The sequence below is a fragment of the Protopterus annectens genome, chromosome 3.part0, assembly GCF_019279795.1.
Source record: "Protopterus annectens isolate FY-2018-M chromosome 3.part0, PAN1.0, whole genome shotgun sequence".
Classification (NCBI taxonomy): Eukaryota; Metazoa; Chordata; order Ceratodontiformes; family Protopteridae; genus Protopterus; species Protopterus annectens.
The window spans coordinates 1,153,051,764-1,153,064,257 of NC_056731.1; the positions used below are offsets into that span (position 1 = coordinate 1,153,051,764).

A 12,494-nucleotide genomic window follows, 5' to 3' on the forward strand; every position below is an offset into this window, starting at 1 on the left:
TATTACGTTTTCTTTAAATGTAGGTTACACAGTCTTTTAACCATTCAGCCAATGTGACCTTAGCAATAGCACATCCTAATCTAGGTCCCGAATAGGCCAGCAATAACTGGTCTGATTTACGAGTAGCCTTAGTCCTGTTCAAGTAGAAGCTAATTTGCCTGTGAATATCTAGGGTATGTAGGCAATACTCTCCTCTGAATGAGTGGGGAAGAAAACTGGCAATTCAATGGTTTGATTAATGGACATTTCAGAAATCATATTTGGCAGAGAGGAAGGATTAGTTCTCAATGACTATCTCTATGAAAAATCAAATATGGTCTCTTGATGCATAAGGCTTGAAGCTCAGAGATACGTCTGGCAGAAGTAATGGCGACCAAAAACAAGGTTTTCCATGACAAATATTTGAGGTTGCAAGAAAAAGCTGGTTCAAAAGGTGGCATTGTCAAAGCTTGTAGGACTAATGACAGGTCCCATGGTTGAGGAGGTTCTCTAAAAGGGGGTTTTAGGTGATTCATGCCTTTTATGAAAGTCTTGCATAATTTGTGTGACATAAAAGAGTCTTGAACACCATCATGAAAATTAGATATTGCAGCCAAATGAACTCTAATGGTAGAGGCAGATAACCCGGATTGAAATAGGGTAGACAGATATTCCAGTACTATTGACACTGGTGCTGAAAAGGATCTACCTGTTTTTCTTTCAGCCAAATAGTAAATCTTTTCCACTTGTTGAGATATGTAATTCTGGTGGAAAACTTATGAGATGCATGAAGAATGTCACGTACTGGCAAAGAAAGATCATTCTGCCTGGCAGTCAAAGGAGTTGGAGGAGCCAAGCTGTGAGCTTCAGGCTGCTCAAGTTGGGGTAAATCAGATTCTGCAGATGGGAGATCAACCCCAGGGTTGGATAGAGAATCCACGGTTGATCGAGCAGATGAGGCCAAAGGAAGGGGAACCAAATCTGATGAGGCCAATATGATGCTATGAGGATTACTTTGCTCTTCAACCGGCGGGCTTTCTTCAGAAACTGGGGAATGAGGGGAAGAGGTGGAAATGCATAAAGTAGACCCGAGGGCCAATCGTGGACTAGAGCTTCCCTGGGTGACTGTCCAGGAGGGGGAATCTGTGAAAGAGTTATTACATTTGTAGTTGGTTGGGGATGCAAAGAGGTCGCAGCAAGGAAGACCCCAGCAGTTGAAAATCTCCGCCGCTATCAAGGGATTCAGGGACCACTCATGAGGTTGTAGAATACACCTGCTGAGTCTGTCTGCTATCACTTTGGAACTCCCGGGAATGTGCGTTGCTAGAAGAAAGCGGTTGGTAGCCATTGCCCAATGCCATATCCTCATGGCCTCTCGACAGAGTGGGTAAGATTTGGTTCCACCTTGTTTGTTGATGTACCAGACCACTGCCATGTTGTCTGATTGTATCGCAATAGTCACAGACAGCAGCAGGGGATGGAATGCTTGCAATGCCAGAAGCACAGCTTTCAGCTCTAGAACATTTATATGCAGATGGGCCTCCATTTCGGACCAAGTACCTTGGACTGTCTGTCCCTGAAATAGCCCCCCCACCCCATCAGGGAGGCATCTATGGTCACTGTAGCCTTGGGCTGTTGGGGGGAGAAGGGGCGAGACCATTGTAATGGATTGTGGGCCATCCACCAATTTAAATCTTGCTTGCACCTGTGAGTTACCCAAATCTTGGCTGAAAGAGGGTACTGAAAGGGATACCATTGGGTGAGTAGTAGCTATTGTAGAAGCCTTATGTGAAACCTGGCCAGGGGGACAGTCATAATGAAGGCTGCCATGGAACCCAACAACTGGAGAACAGAATGAGCTGTGGATTTCTCCCTTAAAAGAACTGGAATCAGTTGCTGCTTTATCCTTAGAATTCTGTGCTCTGGAATGGATGCTCTGCAATTCTTTGTATTCAAGATGACCCCTATGAATTCTGTGGACTGAGATGGGGTGAGACTGGATTTTTGCCAGTTTATGGTTATGCCTAGCCTTTCTGCAGTGAGGAGAGTATGCCAGGGCTTCTTTCAATAGATGTCTGGTGGGGGCGGAGATGAGCCAGTCATCTAGGTATGGAAACACCTGGAATCCTTGTAGTCACAAGTGAGCTGTGAAGACTGCCATGCACTTTGTGAACACTCTGGGGGCTGTAGAGAGTCCGAAGGGCAGTACTCTAAAATTCTTGATGGTCTGTCCACTTTTATGTGGTAGTACACATCTTGAAGATCTATCGAGCACATCCAATCATCTTTTTCCAAACGTGGAAGGATAGACTGTATTGTGACCATCTGGAATTTCTGTACTTTTACAAACTTGTTCAATACACTGAGGTCCAAAACTGGTCTTCAGTCCCCGGTTTTCTTTGGCACCAAAAATAGTCTTGAGTAGAATTCGGATCCTATCTGGACTGGAGGGACTATTTGGATGACTCTTTATCTTAGCGGCTTTGAAATCTCTAATCCTGCTTGTTCCCTTTGACTGGGTGGAACGTCAGGGAAGCTTATTAGGGGAGCAGGACAAATGTCGAAGGGGATATGATAACCTCTGGTTATTATCCTTTGTACCCAAGAATCAATGGTAATGGTTAGCCAGGCAGAAGGGTATAAAAAGAAATGACCCCCAACCACTTCCAGAAGAAAGCAGTTGGGCCGCTGTTCAGGAGTGCTGGTAGGATTGGCCAGGGACAGAATCCCTGAAACATTGGTTATGCGGACCCCCTCTGCCCTGAAAGGGGCATTTTCCCTGTGAGTTTTCCCCCTTTGTCTCTAGGGGAGAACTCGGCCTGTGTGTCATGGAAAGAACCCTGAGAATTTCTGTGCCATATCTTCCCACTCTTCTGGTTTCTGGAGAAAGCCTGTTGAGAGGAAGAATAACGGACACCGACGGCAGAAAGGGTCTTACTGTCCTGTTCACATCTGGCCAGTGTGCTTTTAACCTTGGGTCCGAACAATGAAGAAGCTTCAATGGGAGCATTGAGATAGGAAGCCTTGAAAGGTTCCGCGAAATTACACAAGCACATCCAGGCATGTCATCTCAGAACAATGCCTGAACTCGCCACTCTAGCTGCTCTTTCCAATGCGTGAGATAGGTGCATGGAGGAGTTAGATATCAATTCGATGGTCGCTAGCTGAGAGGCCACTTTGTCACGGACCTCATCAGACACAGTTCCAGCCAAAGTTTCAGAGAGCTCAGAAATTAAGTCTCTTTGAAGCCTGGTAAAATGTGCCATATAGTTCAGGGACCTGACTGCAAAGGTTGCTGATGCAAAGGTACACTTCCCTATTTTGTCCAGAGCCCGGGACTCTTTGTTGGGCAGATGGACAGTCTGGCTTTCATCTTCCACCAGGCCCTTTTTAATTGTGGCCGCCACCATCAAAGCATCTACAGGAAGACCTTTGGACCAATGGAGATTAGTAACAGGAGGGGACAAAATTTTATCTGGCCTCCGGGGAATGGCCTCAACGGTATCAGGAGCCTTCCACACACACTGCACGATGAGCCAGACAAGTTCATCAGTAGGTGAAGTAACCCAGGAGGTAGGGGGCTGGGCACAAAAGGCCTGCAGGAACACAGACTCTTCAGAGGTCAGGTTAGAGGGCTGCCAGTCACCTCTCTTTTTAAGGATTTCAAGGATATCACCAAAGGATACCTCAGAGGGTGACTGAGGGGACCCTTCCCCATCATCAAAGTCTGTGACTTCAGTAAGGGACTCCTCTGTGGAGTCCATGTGCTTCCTCTTGCATGAGCTCTTTCAATGATCTTCATCAGAGGGAGAAGCTGGGGAAGACAGTGCAAAGGAGTCTCCTGTGGGAGTATGTCCTGAGGCCCTTGCACCCGGTGTCCGCTAGGAGCGACTTGTGTATATTGCGGGCCAGAGGAGGGTGGGGAGAGTGATAGCACAGGATCGCCAACTGATGCCAGAGCCTTCTCCATTAGCTAGAATGCCGGTCCACCTGAAGAGGGGTGGTGGTCACCCTCTCCTAAGTGGCTCAGCCTGCTGACCCGGAGTCCCTGGATGGCTATGAAAGGCCAAAGTATGTACGTCACAGCTGACATCCTGGGCTGTGGTAAGACTCTCCTGCCACAAAGGCAACTGTGGCTCCTTAGTGAGGTCCATAAAGAGAACCATAGGGGGGGAAGACTGTGCTATATTAAGGGGCTTCAAAGGCAATGAAGGAGGAGAATAAGTAGGGGTCCTTGGTAAAGGGTGATCACCTCCCAAGGAAGGAACGGTCCTGGGGGGGTGGGATACCTCTGGCCAAAAGTACTTGATCCACAAGACGCAACACATTGTGTTCAGAGAGGCTTCTAGTGGATTTCACTGACATGACTGAGGGAGAGACAGATCTATTCAAGGATGGAACAAGGTCGGTACCCACCATGGGGGAGGTCTGCACTGAGAACAATGGAGCTGTAAAGGACTGAAATACTGGTGTCTGCACCAAGGAAATCATCGGTGCTGAAGGCATGGTCTGCACCGATGATGAGGTCGGTACCGAAGTGGTTGTTGGCACTAAGGCCTGAGCCAAAAACATCGGTGATGAAAACTGAACGGTCGGTACTGAGAGGGTAGTCGGTGTCGGGTAAGTTGTCGGAGCCGAAAAAGTAATGGGTGTTGAGACATCTATCTATGTCAAAATAGTCTGCATCGACTGGACAGTCGGTGCCATTAAGGGAGTCTGAACCGAAGAGCTCCTCGGTACCGATGCAGTATGGGGCACACAAATCGGTGCCAAAGTCACAGATGGCGCAGATGGCCTCGGTGCCGAAGGTCTAGGCATCAAAAGTGCTGGAGCCGAAGAAGTCAAATCTGAACTGGAAAACTTAGCTTTCTTGGGTCTCGTTCCTGAGGGTCCCCAGCTTAGTATGAAGCTGGGGACGAAGGAAGAGACTTGGTCTTTTTATGTTCATCACTCTTTTTCTTATGGGATCTTGGAGGGGTTGAAGCCTCCGACCCAGAAACAGCCTCTGAAAAAGGAGATTTAAGTAGCCCCTTCAGTATTAATTTATTTTTCTCTCAATTAATGTCCTGTTAGAGAAATTCGTACAAATCCCGCAAGGCAGGTCAACTGTTAATTGTGGCACACCCAAGCAGTAGACACACAGGGAATGTGCTTCTGAAGTAGGTAGTTTATGGCCACAATCTAGACATTTTTTGAACCCTGGACTACCTTTTTTATCTGCCATATTAGAAAGAAAGAAGGAAAACCAGAAAGATACCAGCAATAGTACAAGAAATACCTGAAGGTAAGAAGGAAAAGGGGTTTACCAATGATGATTAAAAAAAGGAATTACCTTGCGGTAAAAAGAGGAAAGGAAATGAAAAAGATTCAAAAAAGGGTAATTGCTCAGTGTGATAAGGTAAGAGATAACGATCTAATAACTTTTTTGTGAAAAAGCTGTCTTAGAACTTAGTATGAAGAAAGATATTGTACTTAGCTCAAGAAAAGTAGCTTGACACGACCAAATGGTGACGCGGCAAATGAAATCTGAAGTAACAGGGAGAGGGGAATTCTGGGTAAGAGTTTAGCTCAAGAGTTTGTAGCTGGCGCAAGCTTGGAAGATGGCTGGCTCAGTTCCGAGGTCGGAACCGACTACCCACACGTAAGGAATGAATGAGGATTAACAATATCAGATCATATGTTTAGGGTAAGAGTTGGAAAACTCAGAAGAGAAAGAAGAGGGAATAATTGTGGAGGTACATGCAGCATGACTGTCAGAGAAAAAAGGGAGACATATGGAAGGTACAGATTTTCATATAGGTAAAGGAGAATACCAAAAGCTGGTCTGTTATGGAAGAGATCTGCCAACAGGGCATATAGAGATAATGATGAAGACAGGCTGAGGGACAGGACAAGAAAAAGAGGGATGGTGAAGCGTGATGCTTCAGATGGAGTACTGCATTCTAAAGCAAGATGATATGGTGTAGAAATAAACGAGAGCTTGACATTAAGAATGCTCCAATGCTGGCATTAGACTAAATCAGATCCTATTAAAAAAGTAAAAAGGTACAGGACTGTATGACTGCATGCATGGAAGCAATTAACGTGGTAGCTGTAAGAGTGTAGAAAGACAAAGCTGGGAAACACTTCAAAAAATGGGAAAAGCTGACATTCTAGTAGTGTTTGTTAATGCTATAAGCACGCAAGATAAGGAAAAAACAAAAAAAAGCATAATGGAGTTAATCAGATAACGGGTGGAACAATATGGATAGCAGGATTCTAAAGAAGTAGGAGACCGAGGGCTACACACAATGAAAACTAATCTTTATGGTGCGAAATATTAATGAAGTACAGTAAAGAAATGATTACTGAAGAACAGTCGTGTGACATGTCAAGGAAGGAGTAAAGCAGGGCATGAAATCCTTTACCTTAATGAAGAGAAATTATATGAAGAGGAGACAACAGTGTAGAATAAAATGGATAAGGGAAGTTACTAGTGAAAAAACTTAAGTGTAATGGAAAATGAGGAGAAGAATATGTACTATAAGTTCAAGAAAGATGCACTGTAAAACAATGAATGACTTCCATGGATATTGAATTGCTGGAAGGGGGATATCAGGAAGTCAGAGAGAAGGCAGCAGCAATGAATTAATGACTTCCCTCCTTTATATTTGCAGAAGAATGAATGGGCAGGGTGTTGGCATGGGAAAATAGGATACTTACAGCTAGTAACAAATGGACAGATGTGCAAGTGACCAGAGAGACTGTTGTTAATGAAGTTGGTGGATTTGGGGGAGGCACAGCATAATGATCAAACACATTGGCTCCTATGATGCTAAAAAGTTGGTGGCAGCACTTGATAGAGCACAGGTTGAAGTACACAAACATTCTTTTCAAACTGGAAAATCAAAGTGGCACGGCTGAACTTAAAGATATTATGGTGATTTACTTGCATTACAGTAAAGAAGTCAGGCCACCATGACCCCCTCAGTCTCACTTCCACCCTGGAAAGGCCATGGGAAAATGATGTAGGTTAGGTTACAGGACTTCCTGATTGCTGACTCTCTTGCAGACTGTCAACAGTTTATCTACACACACCAAAAGTTGTGCCAGTCCAGCTTGGTTCATTTTTGTGGCACAAACATAAGTGAAGTGGACAGAAGGGCATCCAGTAGATGTGGTACATATGTACTGCAAGTCCTCCAACTCCATGATATCATACAAGCCTTTGGTGGAGTTGCTGTAGTTAATGAAGATGGAGTCAAACTGAGATGGTATAGCAAACTGTTAAAATGAATTGAGGGTGCTAGCTCTCTAGACAAAAAAAAAACAGGATCCAGTATGGTTAGCACTGTGTCCAGTATCCTATGCAATATGTTATGTATAATACAATAATATAGTGCCTTTTCATTAGAAAGTTGATTGATAACTGTTGCACCCTGTTTCTGGTCAAATTTCCACCCTCTTAGCCACATCTCACATTTGTTTTTTATCCCCATATCCATAACCATTAGCAACATACATCAGCAACATCTTGTTTCCAGACTTTTTTTTCCATACTTTGGCCAACTGATGCTTAACTTAACAGCTTTCCTGCCTGCTTAATGTGGCTGGTAAGAAAGCTGTTGACTTTTGTGTGGGATCGCTATAATACCAGGATTAGGGAGCATGCACTATCTCTGGTGTTGTGCAATCTTAGTGCTGGTATATTTAATTAACAGGCGGTGTGAGGGTGCAGGGTGCTTGTCATCTACACAAAACATTGTAGTTAATTTGCATGCTCCAAGATTATTTCTTGGAGCACAGACATTTTTCCATCCATCCATAACAATTTTTCCCATTTTTGCACATGGGGTCAGGGTGTCACTTTAGAAATGACAGTCATCTAGACTGAAGGGTCAGGTCACACCATTGGCTGGCTAGCTTTGCCGTGGCTGTTTTTCGATACCACACAACTCACATGCACACTCACTCTTATGACCACTTTAGAGTGTCCAATCCACCTACTGCATGTCTTCAGAATGTAGGAGGAAACCAGAGCATGCAGAGGAAACCCACACAAAAACAGAGAGGACATGCAGACTTTGCACAGAGGGCACCCCAGATGATGATCGAACTGGAAAACCTATTGCTGTAAGGTGACAATGCTATCCACTCTACCACCTCTTGGAGCATACACATTGTTTTGTTGATTTTTTTTTTCAATCTTTTCTGTTGATTAATTTCATTGTGTGTGTGCATAAAATATAGGTGTATGCACTGGATCGAATGGACAGTGTTCTGACACCCAGTAGATTGACAACATAACATTGAAGTCACCAATACAGACACACACTGTGCATCCTCTGGGGATTACCCTGGATTGGACTAAAGCAACAGGAAGTGTTTTCTTCAGTGTGGCAATCCCCATGCATCCCTCACATCCCCACTAATTTTATATATATATATATATATATATATATATATATATATATATATATATATATATATATTATTGGCAGGGAAAAGAAATATTTCCTGACTCAGGAATTATCGAGCTCACACACCTATCACCTGTCTGTGTTGACTGAACTGTTTGACTGACAAAGAATCAAATACAGAATACTTTGAATCACAATGATTCAAATAAAAACAAAATCTACTTTTTTTTTTTTTTTTTTTACAGGGAGAGGGATAAGCCACCTGCACTCCCAGAAATTATATATACCAACTCCATGATCAATTCTAAGAAGGAAAAAAATGTCTCAAAACCAGAAAATCACTGTCAGTGCACACACAGACTTTATACCAGCAATGATTTACAAAGAAAAAAGCACACTGGTGTAATCTCTAATGTAAAATTAAATTTGTGCACTACGTGGGTCTTTTTATGGGTCATGTCATTTATTTATCAAAATAAAAATGTGCACCAAAAATGCATGCCTTGTTTTCTCAAGATTATTACTGAAGTCTCTGCAACTGAGCAAGAACATCTTATGCACATATTTGAAGCTTTTGCAGTCATGAAGCAATTTTTTTTTTGTGGTCCACCTTCGGACGTCTTTCAACCAGTCCCATGTCCCATGTCTACCAGCCCATATTTTACCCCCTGGACTTACTCCATTTTATTATTATTTATTTATTTTTGCTGGTGGTGGTAATGGATCCTAAGGGGGTCCTGGGGGCTCAGTCATCTCCACATCCATCCTAGGGGTGGTTCTTTATATACCCTACCCACTCCCTGCTCATCTCCTGCACTTATCAATAATGTCTGAGGGACCTGACCTTTCCTAAGAAAGTTTTTTCAAAGAGCACCCCTCACCCAGGATCAGCACAGTTCTCTCTCCCTGCTGCTCCATCAATTGCCTGAGCCACTGACTGAACCCATGTCAACTAAGCCATAGTTAGGGCTTTACCACCCAATGCCACTGGAGCAGCTTGCAATACTGCAATTCTAATCCCGGTGTTGTATAAATTATGTGGCAGTAGCTTTTCCAATTCTGTTGCTGTGGAATAATACAAGACATTTTTTGTAGGTTGATTAAACCAACATAACGTGGAAGAATGACTAATCAGCTGGAAAACATGGTTGTTTTGTAGGGACGTCTGCCCGGCATCCCCCTGCAAGGAACTGTATCCCCTACTTAGTATAATCAGCTTGGAGGTTGCCTCACCTTATGAGAGGGATAAAAGCTCTTTATGGTTTACTCACCAGCCTTTTTTCAGCCAATGAAGACATCTGGCCAGGCTCCAGGCATTCAGCTAACTTATCTGTGCTTTTGTGGTGCTTTATTGGCAGGCACAGCAGCACTTTATATTCATCTTGTAGGGATTTTTGTCCTCCTTATCTGTTTCATAAGTTCATATCTTTGTTAGAAATTCTGTTGACCATCAGTTAATTTGCAGTAGACATTTTTTATTCTTGTTTTTAATTTTATTTTTAGTAATGTTAATGTCTGCTATAAAGCCATTACTCATAATCAGGTTCTTCCTACATGTTAAATGAGCCAACTTTTATAAATACAGCTAGGTTTCCAAGAAAGGAAAACATAATGCACTCATATGGCATTTTTTGTGTCAAGAACCTCTAAAGAACTCTGAAGACTGAGATAACTTTGTTCTTAAATCAGAGGGACTGTGTACTTACCAGGTACAAGCATGCTTGTCATATGCTCTGGTGTTTCCAGAAAATCAACATTACTTCTCTGGAAGGCCTTACTGCAGTTAGTTTGAAGATGGCTGTACAGGAATTCAAAAGAAATAAAAAAATAATAATTAATGTCATATTTGTATTTATACCTGCCTTTATGTAATGTACAGTAAGCAAGTCAAATAAGCACCTACACCTAGAAGAAGGTGTCAGCCAACATGCCATATATTCTGTACACACTTAAGAATAGATCATTTCAAATGTGCATTTTTGTTTGTAAGTTAAAAAGAAATCAGCCTACATACGTGACCTGTTCACTAGGTCTGTATTAAAAGTTACCCCAGATAGTCAAATACCAGTATCAAAACATAAAGTAAAGGCAGTTGGAATAACAAATGCTACTGTTACATATCCTGTTTCAAAACCTATACCCATTTCTTTAAAACCAATTAAAAAGGCATTCTTTGTTCTGGAGTACTACTGCACTGGTAAATTTGCTAGGGAGATACCTGTTATGCAAGCTGGGTTGTACTATTTACTGCACACCAGAAAGGGTGTATTTAGATGTTCCAACAGAATCAGAGGGTGAAGTATTAGCAGTCTTAGCAGAAGCTGAGGAACAGTCTTTGGAAGGCATTCGGACAAATGAAAAACTGCTGCAGCAGGTACCTGCTAACTAAAACCAGTAACAATAAAATTAAATCCATCTAAACCTCTCACTAGAGTTCTGCAGTATCCACTAAAACCAGAAGCACAGCAGGGAATCAAACCTGTAATTCAGTCCTTGATACAACAAAAAATAATAGTGCCAACTAACAGCCCTTGTAATACTCCTATTCTCCCTGTGAATAAGCCAGGAAAAGATACTTACAGGTTTGTGCAAGACTTGAGGGCTGTAAACAATGCAGTATTACCAACGTTTCCTATGGTTCCAAATCCAGCAACAATACTGAGCTGCATACCACCTACAGCAAAATATGTTTTGTGTGATAGATCCATGTTTAGCATTCTTTTCTATACCTATCCACAGTGAAAGTCAGTTTCTGTTTGCTTTTACTTATAAGGGACAGCAGTATATATTTGGACACAGTTGCCACAAGGATATACTGAACTGCCTTCATTATTTTCTCAAATTCTAAAAAAAAAGATTTGGAAGATGTGACATTTCCAGGTGGATCTGTGTTAGTGCGATATGTAATCGATTTACTAATGGCATTTAATTCTTTTCAGCAGTGTCAACAGGATACCCTACAACTTTTAAATATTCTTGCAGAAAAAGGACACAAGGTGTCAAGACAGAAATTACAGCTATTGTCACCTCAGGTGAGTTATCTTGGTCATTTGATATTTTAGGGTTGTAGGCAGATTTTACCATCTCGTACTGAGGCAATAGCTAAAGCACCACATCCAACTACTCAGTGTCAGCTTAGATTCTTTAGGTGTGACAGGATATTGTAGACAGTGGATTTCTAACTATGAAGAAAATGCTAAACCTTTGACAATTTTTTTTTTTAAATCAAGACACACCAGAGTCCCTTCCTTGGAATAGTGAAGAGGAAAATAAATTTCAAAATTTAAAGCAAGCTTTAGCTACTGCCCCAGCTTTAGGGTTACCAGATTATGAAAAGACTTTCATTTTATTTTGTCATGAAAGAAATGGATTTGCTCAGGGAGTACTTGCACACAAACATGGGGCCAACTATCGCCCATTAGCTTATTACAGCACACCCCTTTATTCTGTTGCAAAGGGATGTTCACCATGTTTAAGGGCAGTGGCCGCTGCCACCATTCTAGTCGCTCTTGCGTAATCACTGGTGATTGGGCATGGTCTTACAGTAACTCCTCCTCACTCTGCATCATTTCTCTTACTTAAAATGAGAACTCAACTACTCGTCTAACTAAATATGCACTTACACATCTTTCTAATCCATCATTTCTCTCATACACTGTCCTGTTCTAAATCTTGCATCTTTGTTACCTACTGATGAAAACAGTAAACAGCATGATTGTATGTGGGTGTGACTAATTATCTGCTTTCTCCTAGAAATGACATAAAGGGCACTCCTATACCCAAAGCTGAACTGGATCTATTTGTGGATGGTGCCTGTGGAGGAGATCAAAATGAAAATTTGGTCATAAGAATATTGCTCTGCACCAATAATAATGTTTTGCTTTAACAAAAAATAGAGACTGTTTTGTTACCTAAAAAAATATTAATTAGCAGTAGTTACATGTAGTGCCCATCAGAAGGGTATAGATACTGTTTCAAATGGAAATAATTTGGCAGAGCAAGCTGCTAGTAAGTTGTAAAAGGACCTTGTGCAAATTTTCATATGATACTATTGCAAGATTCTAACAGCAATGATATGTTAGATTTTAAAACAGTACCAGCTTTCCAAAATGAAGC

At 42.2% G+C, this 12,494-nt stretch overlaps 1 protein-coding gene across 1 annotated transcript in view; it reads right to left on the reverse strand.

Moving 5' to 3' along the window:
- The window catches only part of NECAB1 (N-terminal EF-hand calcium binding protein 1), a 2,535,085-nt gene that overhangs the window by 18,434 nt on the left and 2,504,157 nt on the right, over positions 1-12,494 (reverse strand). The window contains exon 12 of the mRNA XM_044065383.1: positions 10,085-10,176. Coding sequence (XP_043921318.1) covers positions 10,085-10,176 — 92 coding nt within the window. The remainder of the gene's footprint in view (positions 1-10,084; positions 10,177-12,494) is intronic.